This window comes from Monopterus albus, unplaced genomic scaffold, assembly GCF_001952655.1.
Source record: "Monopterus albus unplaced genomic scaffold, M_albus_1.0 scaffold12.1, whole genome shotgun sequence".
In the NCBI taxonomy this organism is placed as follows: Eukaryota; Metazoa; Chordata; class Actinopteri; order Synbranchiformes; family Synbranchidae; genus Monopterus; species Monopterus albus.
Window position 1 is genome coordinate 3400432 of NW_018127892.1, and position 25630 is coordinate 3426061.

At 40.5% G+C, this 25630-nt stretch overlaps 1 protein-coding gene across 6 annotated transcripts in view; it reads left to right on the forward strand.

Moving 5' to 3' along the window:
* Window positions 1-457: 457 nt before the first annotated feature.
* The window catches only part of fgfr1a (fibroblast growth factor receptor 1a), a 32249-nt gene continuing 7076 nt past the window's right edge, over window positions 458-25630 (forward strand). For 3 of the 6 annotated variants that reach the window (XM_020590446.1, XM_020590449.1, XM_020590450.1), the window contains exons 1-9: window positions 458-700; window positions 1082-1139; window positions 8797-8935; window positions 16875-17117; window positions 17444-17533; window positions 18167-18339; window positions 20603-20726; window positions 21480-21670; window positions 23237-23381. In XM_020590446.1, coding sequence (XP_020446102.1) covers window positions 8848-8935; window positions 16875-17117; window positions 17444-17533; window positions 18167-18339; window positions 20603-20726; window positions 21480-21670; window positions 23237-23381 — 1054 coding nt within the window. In that variant the 5' untranslated portion in view covers window positions 458-700; window positions 1082-1139; window positions 8797-8847. The other 3 variants (XM_020590451.1, XM_020590448.1, XM_020590447.1) reach the window with 3 other exon arrangements.

The window sequence follows — 25630 nt, forward strand, 5'->3', positions numbered from 1 at the left end:
GAATTTTTTATATTCAAAATAAAAGCTGCACTTTCAGGAAAAAAAGCCTATATCTGGAGCAAAACGTATATGTAACAGATGATGCAATGAATAGGTTATGTATGTTGTGTAAAAATTATTGACGATGTAAAATGGTGTACAGTATTTCTAGATGAAGTGTCTTTCTGTGCGACATGAGGTTAATAGTAAAATCAAGTAAAAGTAAGAACTAACCAAAACAGGGCTAAACAAAACATTTACATTTAAAATATTTACTTTCCAATTTGAGGGAATGGTAATTTTTTTTAACTCTAACAATTAATTAACTAAACTGTGTTAATTAATTAACTAAATTTCCTATTTAATCTCATTAAAATTTTTAAAACTCGTATTGATATCCAAGCAGTTTGCGCGCTGATGTTAACGCTGGCTTTTATTTTGGATATACAGACAGGAAGTGGCCTCACCGTCACACCGCTCACTCTCACCGTCTTGACAATGGTCCGGAGATTGGGCATAGTCTCGGATTTAAGGGGGGGAGGTTTGGTGCAGCTCGGTCTCTCGTTGTTTAACAGCATGTTGTCGCCAGGAATGGCCAAAAATAGTTTTTAGGATTGATTTAAGTACCGCTATTTTGTAAATTAATACGACACTGAACGACAGATACCACCGGGAATTTAGTGTGAGCGAGTTGAACAACTTTGGGATACAGTTTTCTGAGGTGAGGAGACTTAATTTAATCGCGAGCGAAACGTTTCGTGATAAAGGGACTAACTACCCGAAGCTACCTCATAGGTTGTACTCGCGTATCTTCTTTGGGTCTGATAAGACGGTTGTCACAAAGGACACCGGGGCCAAATGTTGAAGTTTAAAAACTGACGAGCCTAACACCAGTTTGGGAAGTTTTTTTCCACTTCATTGATTATTTGGGGTTTGTGGTAGGGACTTTATTTTCTTCTGTCGTACAAGTTTGGCGAACATCTGACCTGTGAGCTAAACGTTGATAACTTGGATTAAGCGACTTTCGTTAACGGGACACAAATTTAAGTGTGGATATATAGTTTTCGGGGTGTTTTTCTCCTTTTTCTACATCCAATCTCAGCTCAGGAGTCTTCCTCGTCTGACCGACACTGCCTGCCTCGCAGCCGCCCGCCAGTGAGGTGAGTTGGTGTCTCATTATTCCTTCACTCTTTGATTTAGCTTCACTTTACTGCGTGTTTACGAGCTAAATGGGTCAGCTACTGCTCCCCATTGCTGTGATGTGATTTGATTGATCAGCCTCTTCTTCTGAAATGGAGTCAATTAAAGAACTGTGGCTTTTAATTTGGCAAACACCAATTTGTGGCTTTTGACCTTTTTCTTTAGAAAATGATTTTCCGTGCCCTCGTTAAACTAGAAAGCCGTGTTTTCCATGCCTACTAGCGAACACCCCAGTCTCCTCCATGCTGGTATTGAAAAGCATATAAACAGTAAAAGCACAAGGCCCAGACGTTGCCTGCAATCCTGCTAAAACTGCTTTGGTCTTCTGTCTAAAGTCACAGCAGGCCTCTTTAATCAAATTAAATAATTTAACTACCTGAGTAAATACTTCCCACATCAAGAGTGAAACCTAGAAAACAGATGTATTAAACTACAACTAACGTAATTCTTTTTAGCAATCGAATTTGGTTTCATGGATAAATGGCTCTGAGATGCCTTATTGTCTTGCTTGCAGCTGTGTTGAATCTCTACAAAAATTATCCTGGTGTCTCCATATGCATCCTCCCCTTTTTTTTTTAAGACCTGTCACATTTAACATTCATGCTGTGACAAAGCTATCAAACATAACCAGCAAGGTTCAGGTTGCAATGTTTATTTCTTTCAAATCATGGGGCAAATTACTTATTCCAAACCGCAATGAGTATATTACCTTTAACTCCCTCAGGACGTCCATCACTGCTAAATCTGTCATGAAGTCTGGGTTTGCAAGGACTAGTCTGTGTCATGTATAGCTCTAAACGTTATGTTACAATGGGAGAGGGAGCCGATGGATGGTTTAGAAAAGTAGCACGTCCACAGGGAGTTCACCAGGTGGAAACAAGTGGTTTTTTGCCATGTAATGGGAGGTAAGGCATAGTCCTGCCCTTTAATTTACTAGGCTGCTCCCCTGCAGCAGAATTATTGTCACTTGAGCTGTATGTATTTACTACAAGTAAATCAAGAAATGTAGTTTGGGTGAGTGAGAATTTTACTGGTAAGTAGACTGTGGTCACTTTTCACTGACGGATATCGCTGTTGTTTTCTACAGGCTTAGGATTTCATGTTATTTTGTCTCTGTGTGTGTTGTGGGATGTTTTAGGCTGATAGAATTAAATGCATGTTAGTCACATCTCCAGGGTTAATTTTGTTTCTTGATTTAATTTCTCTTGGGGAAAATGTGCACTCATGCCTACTGAAGTGTTAACCAAATGACATAGTGTCAGATGGCCTGACATTGTCTTTACATTTGACACCTGATCTCCCTCTGTGCAGAAGCACTGATTCAGATTGTGCATCTGTGAAGAAAAAAACCCCACAAGCGTCTGTTTTTATGAAAACACTAGCTTTGGGAGATGGCCTTATGCTCTTATGTTTGCTGAGCCTTGGGTTTGCAGCCTTGTGCAGACTAAAAGTGCAGATTTAACTGGGAAGAGGGCTCCAGAATTTGGGAGCTGAGGAATTTTATGCATGAATTGCAATGAACAGTAATTAGCTTGCAGTCCAGGCCATGTTATGGGTTGAGCCTCTAACTGTTGTTTTTGTATAATGAGAAAAGTAAGTTCAATGCATCTTGCATGTTTCTAATTTGTTCAGTTTAACTACTTTTACTTACCTAATTTTCAGTCCAATGTTTTTATCTTGTAAGAGTGCAGAAAATGTGATTTTTACCAAATGTGTGATTCTCTAGCCTGCAGGTGTTGGAATGCAGAAAATCACTAAATTAATCTTTTCAAATGTAAGATTTCTACACACTGTTTATTTTCTGGGCATTCCCAGTTTATTAGCTAAGGGTTGTTTTAGATTTTTTTTAAACTACTTTTCTTTCATAAATTTATAAGCCAAATTGCTTCCTGAAAATTGGCGTGCAACGTGTGTTGTCATGGCTCACCAACAGTTTGACCAATAAGGATTGCTAATGAAAGATCTCAAAATAAAAAGTGGGAAAGCTGTGCACACTACAAGGTGCAATGTAACACAAAATACTGTATATGTATGCGTAGATGTTGGTCTTGGTAGTTTGAATCTACTGCTGCTTCGAGGTTTAGATTTATCTGTTGGTTGGTGAGTCGATAAGCAGATCTGGTTACGTTTTTAAGTGAATACAGATAATTTCATCCACCAGAACCAGTCAAGAAGCTTCAGTAAAGGTTTGTAGTATTTAAGCACTCACATGTCTGAGATGTATTTGGGTGCCGGTTTTCTTCATGTTGTCTCTTTTGTCATTGCTTTAATTCAGAATGTGCCCTTAATGATTTGAGGGGTTTAAAAAGGTGTGTAAGCAATTGAGAGATGTCTTGATTTATGAATACACATTAGGTGACTCGTGAATTACTTACACTTTATTTGTGCCAAATTTGAAGAAAGGTGTTCTTGACATATTGCATTCACAAGAATCGTAGGGATGGACAACCTGAAAACATAATGGGCGTTTCAATACCTGGTACACCAAGTTCGGACTTGGTAAGTTTAAGCACAAACTCTTGATCCTGAGAACAGGACGATGTAGTGCTCTCGTGTAATTGGAACACCTGCATCCTTGCTAACACAGAGTTGTAGTTGCTAATCATAGCTAGCTGGTCTATTAGCAGGTACTGGCATCTTTGAAAACATTGGAGCAAATATCCAAATCGGCATTACTTGATAAACTAATCACATATTTTTAATCTGTGGTTGCTTTCTCATCTGAAAAATTATAAAAAACAACCTTGAACCTGGACAAACCCACCATGACGTCACCCATTGGTCTTCTGATGAGCAGTTTTGAAGCTCACCCCGCCTGTTAAGTTTAATCCAAAAAATGGGCAAAGAAGCAGAGTGTGAGAGGAGCTCTCTAGAGAGTTAGTGGATAGCCACCTATGGCAGAACCCTCCTGCCTGTCACTCAAAGTGGCCATTCCCTTAATTATGCGTAACTTTTACTCCCAGTATAATTTAAATGGGTGAGTTATTAAAAAATATTTTACCTCCCATACAGTTGTCATGGAAAAGGAAATTGGCTATGGCTATAGAGACCAAAACTGTTTTTTGTACCAGGCTGTAAACGTTTATTTCTGTTGTAAATTTGGGCAATTTAACATGAGACCCTATGGCAGGGGTGGCCAGTTCCAGTCCACAGTGAATTGGTATCTTCCAGCTTCTGACTGGCTGAACACACCTGAGCCAGGTAATCAGCAGCAGGTCAGGCAGGGATAGTTGGGAAAACAAGCAGGACAGCAGCCCTCGAGGACTGGAATTGGCCAGCCCTGCTTTATGGGGACCGACTCCCTTTTGGAGCTAGCCTCAAGTGGCCCTTCAAGGAACTGCAGGCTTTGGCATTTGCACATTGGTTTTATTTCTCAGCAGAGCAAGAACACTTCTGTTTTTTTTTGCTGTGTACTTGGCTGAATGCAGACTTTGAATTGGGGAAAGTACTTGGGCTGTGACTGACATTTTACAAGTCTGCAAGAACACAAGTTCAGAGAACTATGCAGATTTGGAAAATGCTTTAGCTCCTGTTGCCAGCACAGAGACATGAAAATGACAGCAAAGAGACTATATTTTGATGAGTAGTATGGAAATAAATTATTATACAAATTGGGCTATTAAATTAACTGTAACCCCAGTGTTTCCCATTATGCTATTCATATGACCTACCCCTCCTGCACTAGCTGGGTCTTTTGCAGCAGCTGCTGTATGTTAGTTGCTGCCCTCTTCCTACATCTCTCTCTTCAGCCATCTCTTCTGACCCTCTTTTGCTGCTTCACCGGTGCCAGTAAATATTCAAAATGAATCAGTTGGCTCACTAATCACACTGATCCGCTTTCCCACTTGTGTTTTTCGATATTCCCCTGGACGGAGGGGCAGACAATCAGCACCAATTTATGAACTAGCTTTAACTTGATCAACTTGCAGAGCAGTCCATATACATCCATGCAATATGCAGCGTGCTAACCTCAGCAACAGCTCTATTCTGATGTTAGCTTGGCCAGCCTTACATGCTTGTTAATGACATACTAGAAGAGTTGGTTAAAAAAAACAAACGTGGAGAGAAGGAGTTGTTCACAGATGGTCCATCGTCATGTGTTTGTGTGTGCGAGAGAGTGAAATGGAGCGGGGCATGGAAGGACTGAGAGAATACATGCACTACACTTGGTGTTGTGTCAATCTGTTTCCCATAACCTGAACTCTAACATTATCCACAACCGCTGAAGGGGCACTACATGAAACCAAGTATGGAACAGGGGAAACGTATCTCGACAGGGGAACACTTTTCAACACAAAACCTGTTGTAGCACTACACTGAATTAAGGTTTAACCTACATATTTTAAATCAATGTGTGGCAGTCAATGTTGACATTGTGGCAGCCTGCCACAAATAAGTCAGTGTATGGGAAACAATGAACCCACAACCTAATGGAGTTTTGAGGCCAGGATAGATATCAGCATTTGGCAGTTAAAAATGAAATAATGCCATAACAATACAGATTTTCAGCCCCCCTTTTTTAACATAAACAGCCAGTTTACATATCCTTATTTGTTTTTTTAAATAATTGTGATAAAGATATGCAGTACACAGTAAAGATATACACTGTATGTAATGGTACTGATCTATCTGTGATAAGCCAGTATTGGCCGGTGCAGCTGCCTGGCCAGTTTGTAGTTACAATTTATAGCTCTAATAGTAACTATAAATAAATACTACAGTGAAAATGAAATTAACACAATAGGTCTCAAATAGATACAGATGTGGACATTTTATTTTAACAGATATTTAAATCTAAGCCAATCTACAGTCGCAAGAAAAAGTAATGGCACTGTTTGCAATTTACTGGTTTTCTGTATAAATTGGTTATGAAATTTGATCTGGTCTTCTCCAAAGTCACAAATAAATGCAAACAGTCATGATCTTTTATGTCTTTATTGAATGCACCCATTAAACAGTCAAAGTGATGTTGGGGAAAAAAGTAATGGCAACATGAAGCTTCGGATGTCATTAAACATAAGGTGAAGTCAGGTGTTGGCAAACCTGGAGTCCAATCAATGAAACAAGAATGGAGGTGTGGTTTAGAACTACAGTACTTTGACTTAAAACGGTGTTGTTTGCTGTTCACAAGCAGCATCAGGTGATGTGAGCCATGCCTCATAAAAAAAAGAGATCTTATAAACCCTACAGTCAAGAGTTGTTGATTTGCATGTAACTGGAAAGGGTTAGTCATCTCTAAGATTTTAGATATTCATCAGTCAACAGTTATGACATAGTCTATGGCAGGACAAAGGAAGCTACTGCTCTCAAAAACAACATTGCAACATGCCTGAAGTTTGGGCAGATGTCCTGTGGGCTGTTTGGGAAGAACACATAGCACTATGTATGGCTTAAAAAGAGAACCGTGAACCAACATGAAAACATCTCAGCAGTGGAATATCGAAGAGGGAATATCATGATTTGGGTCTGCTTTGCAGCCTCTGGACCTGGACCGCTTGCCATTGTGGAGGGGAAAATGAATTCCCAAGTTTATCAAGGTATCCTACAGGAAAACGTCAAGGTGGTTTTTCTGCAAGATGAACCTCAGAACAAGCCGGTTGATGCAGCAGGACAATCAGCCTTAACATCGAAGAAAATCTACTACAGAATGGCTTCAGAGACTAAATCTGCCTTTTGAACCCAACAGAAATGTTGTGGAATGACCTCAAGAGAGCCATTCAAACCAGACATCCTAAGAATATGGCTGAGCTGAAGCTGTGAGGAAGAATGATAGGGAATTCCTATTCAATGTTGTGCAGGTCTAATCCAGAGCTACGGGAAGTGCTTGCCTGAGGTTATTGCTGCCAAAAGTGGTTCAACCAGGTATTAAAACACTGTTGCCATTACTTTTTCCATTATCACTTTGTATGTTTAGTGGGTGTGTTCAATAAAGACGTGACTGTGTTTTATCAGCTTAGAAATATTGTTTGTTGATATATGTGACATTGGTGAAGATCAGATCATATTTCATGACCAATTTATGCAAAAAAAAGAAAACTCAGGAAATTACAAACAGTGCCACTACTGTTTCTTGTGACTGTGTATCAGTCAGTAACATCAGTGTGTGTTGATGTGTGGGTCATTCTCTGCTGAGACAGATGAGCACTCTGTGTGGATAGTAAGACACATTGTAAGTTTAACTCTTGCGCACAGGGGAGCAGAGTATGACAAAGCACTGTGTCATACTTTGGAGAAGCTACTTCCTCCTCTTTCAGTTGTTGCTTGCTGTTGTAGTGATGAGGGCCTGGGGAATGTGGTCTGCTGCTCTTTGCGGTTCCTTCTGTCTGGCAGCAGAAGCACTCTGCTGGAGCCCTCCCAATGACTGACTCACTGCTTACAGAGTGGCGATGACCACGCTTCGTTATCCTCTGTGGACCCTCCTGACCCAGCTCAGCTGCTCGAACACTAAACTGTTCTTGGAAAGTGAAACTGAATTGGTTTTGAGGAGAACACAATGACGTTTTCAGGGAAGAATGCACACACAAGTGATTGCCTCTTAAATGAAACCCCAGCTGCATCTGAACATGATTTTGTGTGAAAAAGTTATTTCTGTTTTACAGAATGGACTGTGATATTTTGGATTCAAACTTTGTATTCACAGGTAAGGCCTATGTTCTCAGGCTTAAACTAAGGAGAATAAACAAACCTTAAAAACCAAGCATGGGAACAAATGGTTACAGGGGTGTCATTTTGGGCTTGAGGACCAAAACCAGCTGTTAGGTGACAGATTTCTCAGTGGGGAAATGATGGCCTGGAGGTCTCTCTCCACACAGGTGTCATGTAACAGGCTACAGCCCATAAGTTCTTTGCCTCAGACACCTTTCTCAAGGGGGTGGGGGTGGGGCTATGGGGGTAAGTGTTACTTACTCTCTGTGGCCAGATGCTGCAGAGGTGATGATGCAAGCAGATGTGCATGTGAGGGTCACTCACTGCATTGTGCCTGTTTTTGAAGGGTACTGTTCATCATTCAGCTCCTGCTCCAGCAGCATGAGCTGTAGGTTTACATGGCATCACTTTGAGTGTGATGACAGTCTTTATGAGCTCTGCCTTTAGTTACTTTAAAGTTTTAACAACAACAATGTTTCATGCCTAAGAACTGAGCATTGTTTGTTCAAGCTATCAGAGTGAGCCTGGAGCTCTGCTGTTTCTTATCAGTGTTTTTGTACAAGCAGGCCTACATGCTGAATACCTACCTTGAACCTAGTAGACGTACAGAATATTCTCTTCTTTTTTGACCAGTAAGGAATTTACTTATCACAAGTACAGACTGTCATTAGTAATAAATTTCTACTGGTTTGTATCTGTTTTGAGGAATGGTGATCTGAGGATCTTAATTGGCCTGGCTTTATTCTTGCATCAGTTTATTTTCCTCCAGCATAGGCCAAGCAGGCTTCGCTCTCTCTCTCTCTCTCACACTCACACACACACACACACACACACACACACACACACACACAAACTTGTACCTTGAATTGATTTTGCGGGTTTGCTTTACTTAGACTTATGAAACCATGAGGCTTGCTCACCTGGTCATGTATTCATTTGTTTTTAGCTTTTTTTTTTTTTTCCCCCCCCCAGAAGTCTGAATGGAGTTCCAGAAAGCCCACGAGTTGTAGCTCCCTCAGCAGGATGCTGATGAGGCAAAGTATACTTCTGCTTCTGGCTTTATTGGCCCAAGTTTTAAGGACCCAGTGCCGGCCTGCCAACACTGATGAAGGTAAGATGGTTTATACAGGTTTCTTTTTTGTTTTTTCTTTCTTTCTCAATCTGGTTGCAGATTTAGGGTGTTTTCACACCTGGTCCCTTTCAGCCCTTACAAAGACTTAGAGCAGTCGGTCAGCCTTTTACATGTATATATGAACACTCCAAATGAACTCGGACCCTTCTGAAATGAAATTTAAATGAATAGTCTCAGTTCCGTTTGTTTCAAGTCTATGATGCGGTTCATTTAATATGTACATTGTGAACACAAAGTGCTCCAGGTTTGCTTCTAACCTTTTGCATGTAAGAGCAGAAACGCAATCTGTCAAAATATCAGTGACATTTCATCATAGAGAAATTCAGTTTTCCACTGACAAGTTCAAATTTTATCTCTCCTTGCCCAGATATATTATATAGGATGCTAGCAGCCTAATACCTAACCCGCTCACAGCGTTATCTAACTTAAAGGAATGGGGGTTAATGATTAAAACTAACCATTAGCCAGCAGTTTCACATGAGAGTACTTAGAGTAGGGTCGGATTTAAGAGGAATTTATGCTTTGCTCATATCCTCGTATGGACAAGGATGAGGGGTGCGCATGTGTTCCTATTCATACTTCAGATCATGGGTCAGCCTTCTGTCCATGTACAGTGACATTGTGGCATGTGAGCAGGTGTGGCTTTTGCTAAACAGACCCTCATGGACCTGGGGCCGTGATGAAAATTACATCAGTCAACCTTAGCAGACACACAAAGCCATGCCTCTTAGTGATCTGGGGGCTGGAGGCACCTCACAGTAAAAGTACTGTCAAAGGAAAAAGTTGTGTTCAATATTTTTACATTTCACTAGTCTAGTGGTTTGTTCAAAACGGCACTGTTGCAGTTCGATACTCAAGAATGTTAATGGTAAATGTGAGAAAATAAAGCAATAATTTTATTAATTTTTTTAAAACTTTAACATTATTCTTATTGCTTGTTTAATTTCCACATAGATGAGCAGTACTAGTGGTAGTGCTGTTAAAAATTATACCAATATGGATGAGTAAATTGGTTCAAGGAAGAAACTACTGCACTTTGCCAGATATGGATCAAAGAATACTGCCACAAAATACAACTGTCCACAACGCGCAGACACGTTAAGGTTTTCCTTCAGTTTTCAGCTCGTATGAGTGAGGGGCTTCATTAGGACCCCACTGCAGTGAAAGGGGGAAAAAAAACTGTCAAAAGTGCTTTACCACATGCAATGAAATGAGATAAAGTAGAGAAGACTTTGACATGAAAGCCACATGCCAAAGGAGTCTGAGAGCTCCAGAGTATAGTGTGAACAGAAAGAGAACTAAGGCCCAATCAGAGCTGAAGTGGACCAGAAAGACCAGAAAGAGAAAAGAGTACTTTCTCAAGTATACTCGCAATGTGAACGCAAAAAAAAAAAACTGAGTTCCTTTTTGTTGGTCTGCTTGAAGTTTGGTTAATTTAAAAAGTACTAAATGTGAAAACGCCCTTATTAAACATCAGGCTACTGTTTGAAGCTAAGTCTGACTAGTGCTGGGTATCGATCGAATTGCTTAAATACCATCGAGCATCAAAAAAATGCTCAGTTATATTTTTATTTATTGATGTGAATCTTAACAGAACTTGCAGTTGTAGTAAATTAACTTTTTATGTTATGCTTTGAGTACACAAAAATGCCAAGGAATTCAAAATAAAACTACTCTGTACCAAAAAGTGTAGTGTAGTGTAGTTTAGTGTGTGTCTGTCTCTCTCTCACTCTCTCTCTTTCTAAAATTGGAACCGAAAAAATTATTACCAGTACCAAGGTCAAGGTATTGGTACCGAATCGAAAATTTTGGAAAGATACCCAGCCCTAAGTCTGACTTGACTTGAGAAAGAATCCACTGATAATCAGAGCTTTGTTCTCTGTACAGCAGTGTAATCTTAACACACTCCCGGCTTTGATGAAGTTTCTTCTTTGTAGTGTCAGTGTTCCACCATCACCTGTATTTGCCGGAATCTGGTCTTAGCCATTTTCACACATGAACTCTGGACTATATCCATGGAATCGGGCCCAGACATTGTTGAGAGTTGCCCTTTCACACATTTAGCTCAGAGCAGGAGGTAGTCCATGTGGGACATGTCCTCGCATACTGGAAATGCTCAGTTTGTTTTATGTTGTAGGAGCGCACAGAAGACAGGACATGATGCAGTCACATGGCCAATTTGTAATTTGGTCATAATCAACTTCTCTTGTTTTGCCTGATTCTGGCACCACTCTTAATGACAGAAGTTCCTGAATCACGTTGTTCCTCCAGTTAGATATTTTCTGGGTGTCTTCATTGTAAATGATTTTTTTTTTTTTCTTCACCATCAGATGTTTGTATTCTTCGGGTTTCACAGCAGTCACGTGATAGAACGCCATCAACATGCCTGCTAGCTTCGTGTGAATAATGTGGACTATACACTTCTGTATTCTCACACAGGCCCACTCAGACCTTACACAGACTTTGTACTAGAGAGCTGGCAGAGTAAAGTCCACTTAAGGTCCAGGTTGACTGATTTGGACATTTGCGTTCTCACACACATAATATCTAGAGAATTTCAGGGTTCCAGTACATGTCTGAAAAGGGCTCTTGTTTGAAAGCACTTTACTGCATCAGCTGTAGTACAACAGTGTTTCCCTTACTGACATCTTTAACTAAACCAGTTAGTGCTATTGAGCTTGCAGTATGTGAACTGGGTTCCTGACAAATCTGGCAGATGAAGATTTAGTATAATGAATTAATTTTGTTCTTAGACTTGGTGGTGCAGCTTTAAGATTTGTCTAACTGTTACACAAGTCCAGCTCTGAAAAGGGGAAAGAAGCACTGAAATCAAATCCTTAAAAATGTGTCCCTTGGATACAGTCCAGCAGTGTAATTGCTGCCTGGACTTGTGGGTAGATAAGTTTGGATGTTTACATTCTGCAGCTGGAAGTGGAGTGGAGCAGAGCAAAAGAATATGATAAAGCTCAGCATTATAATTAGAGTAATTAAGCAAGAGGGTCTCTTGAGCTGTAAGCCCTAAAATAAACTTTGCGCGGGTGTGTTTAAGCCAACAGTGGGACAGGGAGGAGTAAATGACTCCCATCTGTAGCCCAAGGGCAGCACCACTACCCAGCAGTCCCTGCTCTTCTCCTCCTTTGTAATGAAAAGGTATTTGTTGTCACTGAGAGAGGAGTTAACTGCCAGGGAAGCTATAAATTAGGCTGCTTTTTTTGAAAAAAGGAAAGAAGATGCTACTTTGAGCCCTCCCTTATCCTCAAGGATAAGGTTTCTGAGGAGAATGTTTATCTTCTAAGGTGAGTGATAAATTTCCACTGGGGTGGGGAAGTCTGATGCATTTACACTCCACCCAGTTCTTAATCACCAAATGGCCAGGTACTGTCTATGCACCTCTGTGCTTTTTGCTCCTGCTCCCCTGCTGACTTCAGCTTGGGAATGCTTCACTTTCCCCCCCGCTCCCCTGCTGGGTGACGGATGGCTTCAGCTGTCGACAGACAATCGCAGCAGAAGCATTTGGTTGCATTCCTTTTGTCTTGGGTTAGGAAAACAAAATAGTTATATGGAAATGGTCATGTTTTATGTATGCTTCATTGTTTGTCATGGAGGTTTTGTTTTTTTTTGTTCACAAAAGAATACTCTGAACAAATTCAGTTCATTGAATTTCTGTAGGGGCTACAGGGACAATCAATCAATTACAGTCCCCTGAAGCGTCTCTTTTGCGTGATCTTTCAGCTAAACATTTGTTATAAAATGTTCTGTGTAGGTTTTTTTTTTTTATTAGTGTGATAATGAAGTATCAGAAAGCTATTTCTGTATTGTTCAGAGTTAATGTCGATTCTTTTCTTTAGATTTGGTTGCAAATCTGAGAAGAACACTTCTTAGAAGCCCTTTTCAGACATGCACTGGAGCTTTGAACATTACCTGGAGGAGCTATATGTGAAAACATAAATGTCTGAGTCAGTCCACCCGGACATTAAGACGTTACCCTGCCAGCTCCCCTAGTACAAAGTCCTCATATATTGAATTTCCCTCAGGATCATTAAAGTAGTCATCTAATGTCCGAGTGCGACCATGTGAGAAAGCGGCGTATAGTCTGGAGTGGGCGTTTTGATGACCTTCGATCATATGACTGGTGTGAAACCAGAAGAATACAAACATCCGATGTCGAAGAAGGAGGGCACTATTTATCAGTTATGAGGACGCCAACGAAAATACCAAAGATACGAGCTTCTGTTGTTAAGAGCTCGGGTCAGAATTGTGAGACAAATTTAATGTAGGGCTAGAGAATCTGTTATTCATGAGTGGGGGGGGTAAGTTCTGCTGACTCTCTGAGAGCAGATGGAACAAGGATATTCAGTTTTGTTTTTTAATAACATAGTAAATCAACGTATGTTTTAGTATAGACCCTGTGATGGGGGCAGCTTTTAAATAGCGATGGTAAAAAATAATCACATGAGAGATTCAGGACTCAACATTGGTGCACAAGATTCCTTTCACTGAAATGTTTAGATTGCTTTATGAATAAAACATGGATACAGCGTTGAAAATAGTAGCTACAATTTAAAAATAAAATGAGAAAACAGACAAATGGTTAAAATTATATCACATGTTCCCATCTGAAGACAAGTGACAGTAACTGTAGATAAACCTTTGTGGTCAGTATGTCGTCTCATAGGTGCTTCACCGGTGTTGCACACATTAGAGCCAAGATAAAAAATTAATGTTAACTTTTTCCTGATGGATATTAATGTTCATGTAGTAAATGTGGTCAGGAAATTTGGGAGGAGAAACAAAATTCCAAAAAGAAAAAAATAAATAAAATTCCCCAAATTCATTTAGGGGCGGAGGTTAACCAGTGAACCTGATCTCAACAGTAAATGTGTAAAATAATATAAGAGGCAGAATTTGTAAAGCTGACACATTTTGACATCAGTTGAGTTTGAATTTCTCATGTACAAAATGTGAGCAACAATCCACTGCACAAACAATAAAATGGCCCACCTGATTATTTTTATTTTAACCTGATTATTTTTAATTATTCAAAAGGTATTTTCGGATTACCTTAGTCTGTGTTACAACAATTTTATAGGAATTTTTTAAAGTGAACCTTAGAGTAGAGCAAACAGAAGTAAAAGAACATGTTAAAGTTCTTCTTTTAAAAGGTCCTGGTTTTACTGTGTCTTTCCATTAAAGACATAATATCAGGCTAAATGTAGCTGAACCCATTTGAATGACACTGGAACTACTTTGCACTGGCACAGCAATCCTTGTAGCTCCCAAGTGCTAATCATGCTGATTGTCAGCAGCTCATTTAGGAATGAAAAGCTCCTCCGCTGCAGTGCTTTCAGCAGGGACATTCACTGGGAACTTTTCTGGGCTTGCTAATAGGCATTTGTCCTGTTTTTTTTGCTTCCTGCCATTTATGCCTTTTGTTTCTTATCAATCCCTTCTACATGTCACCCACCCCTTCATTCTGGTGTGGCCAAATCGGCACAGAAAACTTGCCATAGTTGTTTTTCTGTGTGCCACCTCAGAGTCTGAACCAGCTTGACTTTTCTGCATTCAACCATGACTGCAATGAGTACAGGAAATCCCAGAAGTCATTCACGCAGCATATTGCTTCCTATCTTGTATTCAGACAAGGTTCCATAGACTGGCGCCAAGTCTTCCTCTTAGTTTGTCTTGAATTTACAGACTAGTGGGCTTTTTTTTTTTTTTAACCCAAGTTTAAAAACTCATTGGAGTTTTACTCTTTTCTTCACCAAATTCCTTTCATCATTTATATAATTACACCAATTTTAAATTATGTCAATCAATTTTTCGGAATGGTTGGAGCAACATCTGAGAGACCATTCCACATGGGTTGCTTTCTGAAAATATGGTTTTTAATCCAGTCATAGTGACTGTGGCAGGAGGATTACCTGAGGTGAAACATCCTCGAATTCAAAGGAAATGTTATGTTGGAAATGCGGCACTTGCCTCCATGTGAAGAGCTGAAAATACTTGGACTGAGTGATAAAGTTTAATGTACATGTTTCCCCACTTAATTATTCAAAATAAGTTAGGTTTTTCTTTTTGTTAGACTTAGGCTGGGTTGATTTGACTGTGTTGTACTCCATTTTTAAATAGGTTGGCACAGAAGCACAAATGATCCTGACTGGCCTCCAGCAAAGCTACAAGCAGAATTCATAGCTTTTATGGGTTTTTATGATGTCTACAGTCAGGCTAACAGCTGGGATGTTGACACAGTGTTATCAGTGGCATCTCCATTCAGAAGGCGGGGACAGAAACACACTAGCAGGCCCTCACACACAGCGGAGGCACCTTGTGTTAAAGGCTACCTCCAGGTTCGAGAGCTGCCTCTTCTGCTTCTCCCCCTTCAGTTTTGTTTTTGAGGAGAAAGTTGATCCTACCCCCTGGCCCCTTTTCCTGCTGGGATTAAGGGCCTGTCAGACATATGTGATCCAGGAAATACCTTTACTAGGCCCAAGTGGGGTCACCATAGCAACTGGCAGTAGAACCTGCCGCTGCAGGCCCCGTCTCGCTCCCTCCTGTGCACATGCTCGCTGGCTCACTCTCCCTGCTCCCTCTTCCCCTTTATTGTTAGGAGGCCTTTGTTGAGACTGTGGGAGGGATTAGTCAGGTCTGCTGATGTTGTCCTGAGGTTATACTGTGTAGATGTACTTTCTGTTGTGAGAAAAGGTGTTTACAAACACACAGACTGATTTGAGAACAGCTCATAATCTCATCTGGAGGATTGCTCACCACTATTGCATTTGATTATCTTGTTCAGTTTTTCTCGTTTATAATGCCGGAGGAGCAGTGTCGGAAATGAGGAAAGGGGACAAGTGAAATTTAAAGAGATTTTGCTTCATAGTGTTGCCATAGGGGAGTTCTGTGGATTTGCACTGAAAACAATTAGTTGATTGGTCAATTCATCAACAAAATTTTTCAGCATCTGTTTTGATAATCAGTTAATCTTTTCCATAATTTGAGCAGAACTATGAACCTTTGTGATTCCAGTCTCTCAAATAAGAGTGACTCCTGCCTGTCTCAGCTTGTTTTATATCGTTGTAAACTTTATATCTTTGGGTTTTGCAGTATTGGTCGGACAAAACAAGAAATTTTAGTTGTGATAGATATTGTTCACTTTTTCACTGAAATTTTATAGACAAAACTATTAATTGACAAGCAAGAAAATAATGTGTAGCCTTTGTCCACAATATTATGTTCTCAAAGTAAGCAGAGAAGTATACCTCTTGTACCATTTTGACATGAAAGTGTGTTTCTAGAACAAGGTCGTCAAGCGAATTGGCCACTGACGATCTTTACCTTTCTAACTAGACAAACACCATTGTGACGGACAATACGTAAGTATAATTGGGTTACCCCCTCCTCCTTGTGTGCTATGTTGTCATTTAGAACAGGGGGGCTCAGGTGTTCAGCTCTGAGACATCTCCCCTCTCTCCATTCCTCTAATTTAATTTCACCTTCCTTTCCCAAGTAGCTCCTTGCCTGCCTGATCATAGGGCCTTGCCTTATTTGGGATTCAATTTAATTTGGGGGAGCAGTTAGACAGGCAGTGTGCCGGAAGAAATCGGGGAAGGAGTTTTCTGCTGTCTTTTGGACCCTGTGCCCTGATTGAAGTACTTCTTAAAGTGTTTACAGAAACAGCCCTGTTTTGAATGAGAGCTCTGAATATTTCCCTGTCAGTTACTATCTGTTCAGTCTGTAATATGATGGTTTTATTGAGTAGGAATAATCCTGGTGGTTGTCCTATTATGAATGTAACATGTATCATAGCTTTTACCAAAGGTCTAAACTTTGTGTTTGTGGATATTATTATGCTTATAACTACATAAAATTTATTAAACAGCCTACTGAGCTGAGTAATCATATCCTGCATTTCCTTTTGTAGTGTCTGTGCAACCGCAAGCGAAGCTGTTCACACTCTATCTTGGAGGCCGTCTGGATCTGAATTGCTCTGTCAGGGACTCCCTCCATGCTGTCAGCTGGACCAAAGACCATGTCATTGTAGTGGATGGAGAACACACACGCATCCACAATGGCCAGCTAGAGATTGAGACTGTGGAGCTGAGCGACTCTGGTCTGTATGCATGCACCACCTTCGGCAACCACAGCGACTACTTCAATGTCACAGGTAAAGTTGTAGAAACAGTGCAGATAATTTAGTTTGTAGTTGTTCTTTAAAGTATTTTGTTATTTTTGTCACTGAATAGTCACATTTTTCTAATCTTTCTGTATAAATAAGACGGTAGTCATTAAATGGTGTCATTGTATATACTGGCCTTTGTTTTCAGTGTATACCTGCATGAAGAACGTACAGCTGTTTTTCAGATTAAAAAAAAAAAAATCACTGAAGTGTTGCTCCTTGTTTGTTTCTGTTGTCTGTCAGTGACAAAATACTGTGTGGATTACTACATAAGGAACTGGGTTTGGCATTGCAATCATTTTCTGTTTCTCTAGTTGATACCCTGGCGTCATCTGAGGATGAGGATGAAGATGAAGAGTCTTCATCAGAGGAAGCCAAACTGCTGGGCAGTCAGAAACTGCTCCGTAAGTGTGCCCTTCACATTACTAATGCTTGTGCAGCAAATGGCCATTACTCACCCACTGAAAGCCCCAGGCTGATTAGTAATTGCCATGAATGGTCAACAATTTGAGAGCTGTATGATTCAGTTAAGGGTCACGTGTGTGGGTCACGTTTGAGTGAATGATTTCACTGTGAATCAGAGGGTTTTCACTACCACAGTGACAGCTGCGGTGACTAAGCGTGGTTAACCTTAGATGTCGTCTAATTTGTCTGTAGAGCAATTAAGACACTTGGGCTACATCATCTGGCTACTACTGCCCACATTGTCCTGTGGCTGCCAAGAACGGGAGGCGTGCCGACCTTGAATTTGTAGTCTGGCTCGCAAAGCTTTATCTCTATTTCATCTGTGCACAACACAACTTTACTTAACTGAGGACATTTTAAAGCCAGTGCATCTAAAAAAAAAAAAAAAGATTTTGTTTAATTGAAAAGAAACTACATGTTCTTGCTGATCCAGTACGGCCAAGTCCTGTTAATGAGGTTTAGGATACATAAAAAGTTGTGTGTGCTGTTTTTAGTTTTAGAAAATCCATTTTTTCCATTATAATACACACGAATTTGTTACTCATCTGTTAACTGCTTTTTTTGGTCTTAAGCCATGGCTCCACAATGGGCTCATCCAGAAAAAATGGAGAAAAAACTCCATGCTGTCCCAGCTAGTAAGACGGTGAAGTTTCGATGCCAGGCCAGCGGCAACCCGACTCCCACTCTGAAGTGGTACAAGAATGGCAAGGAGTTCAAGAGGGACCACCGCATTGGAGGCTTCAAGGTAAATAATAAAAATATTTAGAAAATGTGTTCCCCTTCCCCTCTTGTTAATGGTACTACACCCTCCTTAGCTTTTCTTCTTGCATCACTTCAGTCCCAATTCCCATCAAGTTGAGATGTTACTGATCTCATCTCCACATTAGACCCCACCTCCTCCTCTGGAGAAAGAAATGCTTTCTGCGAGTGAAAAGCAGAGACTGGTTTCACATTTGACCTGAGAAACAATATAAGGTGAAACCCTATGCCACAAAAATGAATGTTTTGTTATAGTAATAATACCTCCAGGTGGGCAATCATAGCCATCTGACTGGATGGAGTATAACACTTGCTGTCCTCATTCTGGTTATCAGTGCATTGTTTTTCTGTAATTGCATCCATGCAGTTCTAAATTTACCATTATATGGCCTTATCTGTGATGTGTGGTGTGTTTACTCTTTCCAGACAGGCTGTATTCAAAAGTGATGCTAAAAGCGGATAAACTGACTTTATAATAGTTAAGACCGTTTAAACCAGTCTCTGGATTTACTTGGAGGTGTGGCAGGTGAGCCGTGTGGGCTAGATCTGTTATGTACTGGTTTCAATGACCATCATATAATGTAAATTACATCATGAGCTCTAAAGATTTGTTTTGAGCTTCAGTGATAGCACTCATTTCCTACGGGGAAGTTATAAAAGCCAGTCACTGTATTAATCCACATCCGCCTCAGCCAACATATAATATGGTGATTATGTATTAGGAAGTCATAGATATTGTAGTTTTTTTTTGTTTTGTTTTGTTTTGGTTTTTTTTGTACTTTAAGATGGATTGTACTCGGTCGCAGTTGTCCCAAAGGTGTGCATGTTCACAGAGGTGAAGAAATAACCCACCTCCATCCTTGCATCTGTTCTTCCCATCAAAGTATAAGTTAGTCCAACCTTGTCTCGTGCATCCTCAGACCATCTCCTTCCCCAGCTGGGACACATTTAGGAGTTTCCTCTCAGCTGCCTGCTCCCTTTGTCCCCTCTGAGCCCATCACCCAGCCAGGCAGCACACTTGACCATCTGGCTGCTGTTTTGTCAGTGAAGGTGCAAAGGTCTGCATTAGCGACTGGGGACGTCTCTCCCACTGTCCTCCTTTTATGGCCAGGCTTCTATTGTTAATATAGTCTGCATGGAGACATGCAGGAGGGAGGGAATAATGTAGGCCACATGTATATGAAGCCATGCACAACACATCTGGCAGCAGGCAGCTGGACTCCCTCATCATGTTTTGAGCTAAACGAGGGAAACCGTATAGTTCAGTCTGTGTATATGCATGTTTGATGTTGCCATTGCCTTAGAGGTTTATTGGTTAATCACACACTGCCAATCTTGACAGATTTATGGAAGAAAAATTATAACATTGAGGAAAAAAAGAGTTGGTGCAAATAAGATATGTTGGGAGATATAGATACTGTAGATATCCATTTTCCTGTGGTCTTTGTTGAGTAGGACCAAGATCTGCTGTTTATGTTATCATATCACGTATCACTGAACTTTTTTAAATGAACAAAATGTGGTTCATGACCGTGCAGATGGAGAAAGTTTTTGCAGTTAAATGCAGAGGTGGAATTTACCTCTGTCTCTGTTGCCAGTATTACCTCACCTCTGGCCTCATTTATGTTAGTTAAAGCTGCATTAACTAAGATTTAGCACAAATTCAGATAAATAAGTAAAGAATTGTCTGTTTTCTCACTGCTGTATTAAACCCGCCCACCCCACTCTGCTATCTTCAAGCCTTATGTTTATATCTACCCCTTTCTGGGCAGTGTTGCTAAAATCTGCACTGCACTTCTTCAGTGCAATAGTAGCTGGAACATTAGTGCTGTATCAATATCACATGGAATAAACATTCCTCTGTATAATTTTCTTGTGCTATTGCAGATAGATTCACTACAAACAATGTTAGACGTACATATGCATATCGCTAAAATGTAAACCTCTTTATTTGATATTGTGTTGCTGCAATGCCACTGAAAACCATGGGTTCTATATTCTGTATGCATTAGTTCTGGAGGTGGTTATTACAGCTGCACTACTGTATCTGACTGCTACACTCTGTCTTGATCACATATGATGTAGCTTCAGAGACTGGGCAGGAGGGGATAATGCTGGAGTTTGTTTTGACTCCAACGGTCAAAAATTAGAGGGAGAAGTTAGTTAATGCTTATTAACCTATGTCACTGAGCCAAAGTGCTGTTCTATATGCTAGCTACAATAACCTTGCCTTTTTCATAAATGTTTAGGTCCGTGACCACGTGTGGACCATCATCATGGAATCTGTAGTTCCCTCTGACAAGGGAAACTATACCTGTGTGGTGGAGAACCAGCATGGCAGCATCAATCACACCTACCAGCTAGATGTAGTGGGTAAGTATTAATTATAATTATTTTGATAATTTAAACTTCCCAGGAAATCCTGATTATGCTTTAATCACCTGTTGAATATTCATGAAGCTCTAGTGTTAGGTTGTATCAATTCCATAAATGTCTTGCACCAGAACATGTTAGTACTCCTCTAGGACCTGCTCTGTGATTCCCTTTTTACAGCACTGCTCCTATAAGTCAGCTGAACTCCTCTGCCACTGTTGCACCGTGGGCTCTGCAGATGTCTAAGGCCTGATTAGTGTGAGATCTCTTCAGTGAAGGGAGAGTTTTGGCATTACTAAGTCCCAGTGGACATCTTGGTTGAAACTCAGATTTTTGGCTCATAGGTTTATTTTGAGGAGTTATCGGTCATCAAAATGAGCTGCAAGAACATTTCATTTCACAGTAACTGCTCCAGATGAGACACTTAACTTGCTTGCCCATCTGCTGTGATTAGCTCGTAGTAGTTAGGCAAACAGCATGTACCGGTATTTGGGGAAGTAGCCACTTCATATGAGAAATTATGGCCTGTAATTTGGGAAATTACACAGTATCAGATCAAATTGTACATATGACCTTGTTTGACATCAGCCCACGCCATTTCCAGTAAGAAAGCCTTATCATGACGGGTTTTATTTACCTTGTGTTTGATAGTCAGTCATGTGTACTTGAATTATTGCTCATGTGTTTGTTTTTTATATTGCATGTTTGCTTCACTGTCTCAAAACAAACATTTATGTATCTTTTGTGTTGCAGAGCGCTCTCCACACAGGCCTATTCTGCAGGCTGGCCTCCCAGCTAATCGCACTGCAGTGGTGGGCAGTGATGTGGAGTTTGAGTGCAAGGTGTTTAGCGACCCTCAGCCTCACATCCAGTGGCTGAAGCATACTGAAGTCAATGGGAGCCGTATTGGTCCTGATGGTTTACCGTATGTCCGTATCCTCAAGGTAGGGGCTTACTCTGAACAGAACTACTGCAACAAGGCGGAGTCTGCGTGTGTTAATACAGTAATTTACAAGTTTTTGTAATGCTAAGGGAAATCAGCCGTTTTTAGGGCTGGGTATCGTTCCAGAAATTTCAGTAACGATACCTTGACTTCAATAACAGTTCCTAAACTATACTTTTTTTTTTTTCAATACGAATTTTACAAAATCAATTTTAAGAAAAGGGAAAACACACACACTACACATTTTGGTACAGCACAGTTTTATTTTTCAATTTCTTGGAATTTTTTTCCACTCAAAGCAGTTTCATAACATAAAATTTAAACCTGTTTACCACAACCTTAAGTTCTGTTAACATTAATATCAGTAAATAAAAATGTAGAAAAGCACTTTTAAATAAGATGGTATTGAAATAATTTGATTGATGCCATAAAAGTATTGCTGTTTGATACCCAGCTAAGTATGAAGTTAGACTTATCTAGTCCTACCCCATGACATCATCTTGGTTTATTCTCCCGTTATTGCTGTCATTTTTTTTTTCTTAAATTCCCTGTACTGCCTCTAAAAGGAGTCATAAGTGCATCCAGTATATAATTTGAACTTAATTTTGCTGTTTACTACTCTTTTTGTTTGTGTAGCACATGACTTGTTTTTATTTCCAGCATTCTGGGGTCAATAGCTCGGACGCTCAGGTGCTGACCCTCTACAATGTGACCGAGGAGGAGAGCGGAGAGTATATATGTAAAGTGTCCAATTATATAGGAGAGGCCAATCAGTCAGCCTGGCTGACTGTCACCAGATATGTGCCCACAGGTAACCACCATGCTACAGTACAGGGATGACACAGTGGAGGTGCTTCTAGGACCACCTGGAAAACCCAGGGCCATATAATTTAAGACAACCTCAGCTGTTTCTCTCCTCCCTCCCTTCGTTTCCCCCTCCTGACTGTAAATGACACTATGGAAAATTCCCAGCAGAACAGTTGAAAGTATTTAGTCTCAGATTTATTGTTGGGCCCCATTCTCATTCCTACCCTGTGCCTTTGCTGTGCCATCCTAATAAGGGCCTCTACTGCTATCTTCTATTACTCTTCCTCCCTTGCCCTTCAGAGTGCTCCATGCACAGCGCACAGGCTCTCTCTGCTTCTTTTTCAGCTGTCCTCCTTTTGTTTACCTATGTTTTACAGATCTCCTGTTCTGTTTCTAGTTGGCAGAAGTGTGAGTGTGAGTGTGAGCTTGAGTGTGTAATGTTCTGCTGTGGAGTTTTCCATGTTGCCCATCTCTTGCATGTAGAGATGAGATTGAGGTATTTGATGTGGTGATGGGGTGGCCCATTGTGGGGGTCAGCAGTGCAGACTCAATCTAACCAGCTCCTCCACTAACAGATGCTGAAGGGCTCTTCCTGACAGAGTCCTCTGCAGGGGCTCTTGATGGTACTTTTCGGGCAGATGGTATTGGATCAAAGAGGAGAACGCTCCTCTGTCCCCTTTCTCTTTGAGAATCCTTTACTTACCGTTCCCTTTCTCCTCTTGGGCCTCTTGTTGGGTCGTCTTCCTGTATTATTTTCTAGAACGCTGGCCTTAACACCACGGACAAGGAAATGGAAATCCTCCAACTGAGAAATGTGTCTTTTGATGACGCTGGGGAGTATACCTGCTTGGCGGGCAATTCTATCGGGTTCTCTCATCACTCTGCATGGTTGACCGTTTTTGAAGGTATCAGTGGTTCTGGCTCCCTCCTATATTTTCTTACTTTTCCAACTTTCCAACCAGCCTGGCTGTCCATCTTCACTTTTGCCAGAACAAAAGTTTAACTTTAGTTCTGTTAAAAATGTGAGAGGAAGCCAGGGCAAATTCCAAGTACTAAACCACCACCTCTCTTGGTGCTCAGCATGGCTCCCGCTCCAGTATGGGCCATGCTCCGATGTCTCTTAATTTAAATCACAGAATGCCAAACAACCCAAGAGCTATCTGCTACATGGTGTATCATGGCAAATAACTCCACCTTTAAAAAAGGCCAGTGTATTGTAAAATAAGATCACATAGAGGTATACTTAAAAGTGCCCATGGCATGCTCAGTTTGCTCATTTCCAGCCATTTAATGTTTAATCTTGGGTACCTCTAGATTAGCTTTGCACCCATCATAACTCCAAATAGTCAGTAATTATTTCAGAACGATAAAACCTGAGAGCCTCTTCCTAAAAACGAGAGCATAGTTCGTGAACACACACAACTTATGCTGCTGGTGTTGTCGCGAGTGGACAGCACAACAAACTGCAACAGCATTAATTTATAAACAGCGGTATATGTACTGATGAAAAGAGATGTGTAACACCAAACAAAGTGGGTAATTGAGCAACCCCATATTTTAACTGGCATAATGCAGACATGGTAACTTCTTGAGCTTTAAAACAGTTGCGTTTTTTTTTTGTTTTTTTTTTTTTTTTTTTTTTTTTTTGAGTAGTGGAAACATCACTCCCTTTCAGGTAGTTCCAGGGTCGGTAAATCCAACCGGTGGTCATTGAATCTTCTTCCAGAACGACCACACACAGTCCCAAAGTATTGAAATCAATTTCAACAGGTAGCGTAGCACTGACAATAAAATCGTGGATCGTTAACCAGCAACACATCACTTGCGGCAGACACACTGTCCTCAAGCAGTCAAAACAAACTGGTACTGTGCGCCAGGGGAATCCAGCCTTGGTGAGCTGATCATTCACCGCCGCGGGGCAAAACAGCGAGTCCCTGTACGTGAACATTCCCGGACATGCAGTAACCTCAGGCCCTGTATTGTTCTACACATCCTCTGGTCACCGTGCAGCAGGAGGTAAAATATAGCCACAAAACTGGGCGCAGTTGAAAAATTCCACTTTTACAATGGCACTGGTGGATGTCAGGCAAGCTTAAATGAACACGCAACTGCCTGGAGATTATGAACATTCAAACAAATCTTTAAACTATCCCGTAATACTTTATTTTGTTAGGAAAAAAGTCTCATGAGCGAGAGTTGGCGAGATGTGTATGCATTTTTTTTTTAGCTTTAGGTCACGTCTAAGATGTTAATTCACCACTGTAACATTGTAGACAAGTCAGAAAACAAGGAAAAGCATGCCATGGGCCCTTGTAATGGTCTCAGCCAGCTAGAACTTCATATTCAAAGAAGGGTTGTTTGGCAGTTCTGATCAGATTTCACTCTGAATGGTCTCTACCATTCTGCTCTTTGACTGGTGTTCGCATTTGATTTGGTGTAAAGCAGATTTTCTTTGACAAGCACTACAAATGACATGTATTTCCAATGTCATTTCCTGCTGTGAGCACAGCAGCTGACTTTGATAATTGGCATGTATAGTCGATGTGTCTCATTCCTAGGGGGCTGGAATGGGCATTTGTCCAATTATCAAGCTACCTGTCAGCCTCTTCACACAAGTGCAGCTCACTTGTGTTGCTGGTGTTGGCTTGGGGTGTAACTGTATGTTTCAGTTGTTATGGTACCTTGGTTTGGGATGCATAATGCTTCTAGAATATTTAAGTTGTATGTGATGATCTCCCATTAACATAAGAAAACAAAATGCCATAATAGTTTCAGTGTTGCAATTGGAGATTTATAACGAGTACAAATGCGCATTTAAAATTTACAGCACATGGATGAGTATAATGATTCATAGCACAGATAACATCTAGAAAAAAATTTTCTTGCATCAAAAACTCACTGTAGTTAAGGTATGCATGAGACATTTATAGTCATTCAAAACTGTTTTAAGCAGTACACCAGACTCGAGTTGTATACACTTGCATGGATTGAAGAGGCAATGCTCAGTACCATAAATGCATTTAGATAGATAGATGGATAGAAATACTTTATTAATCCCAATCTGGGAAATTGCATTGTTTCAGCAGCGGTTCACACTCGATATCAAGCACACATACCAATAAATAGAATAGATAACCCACTAAAAATATAAAAC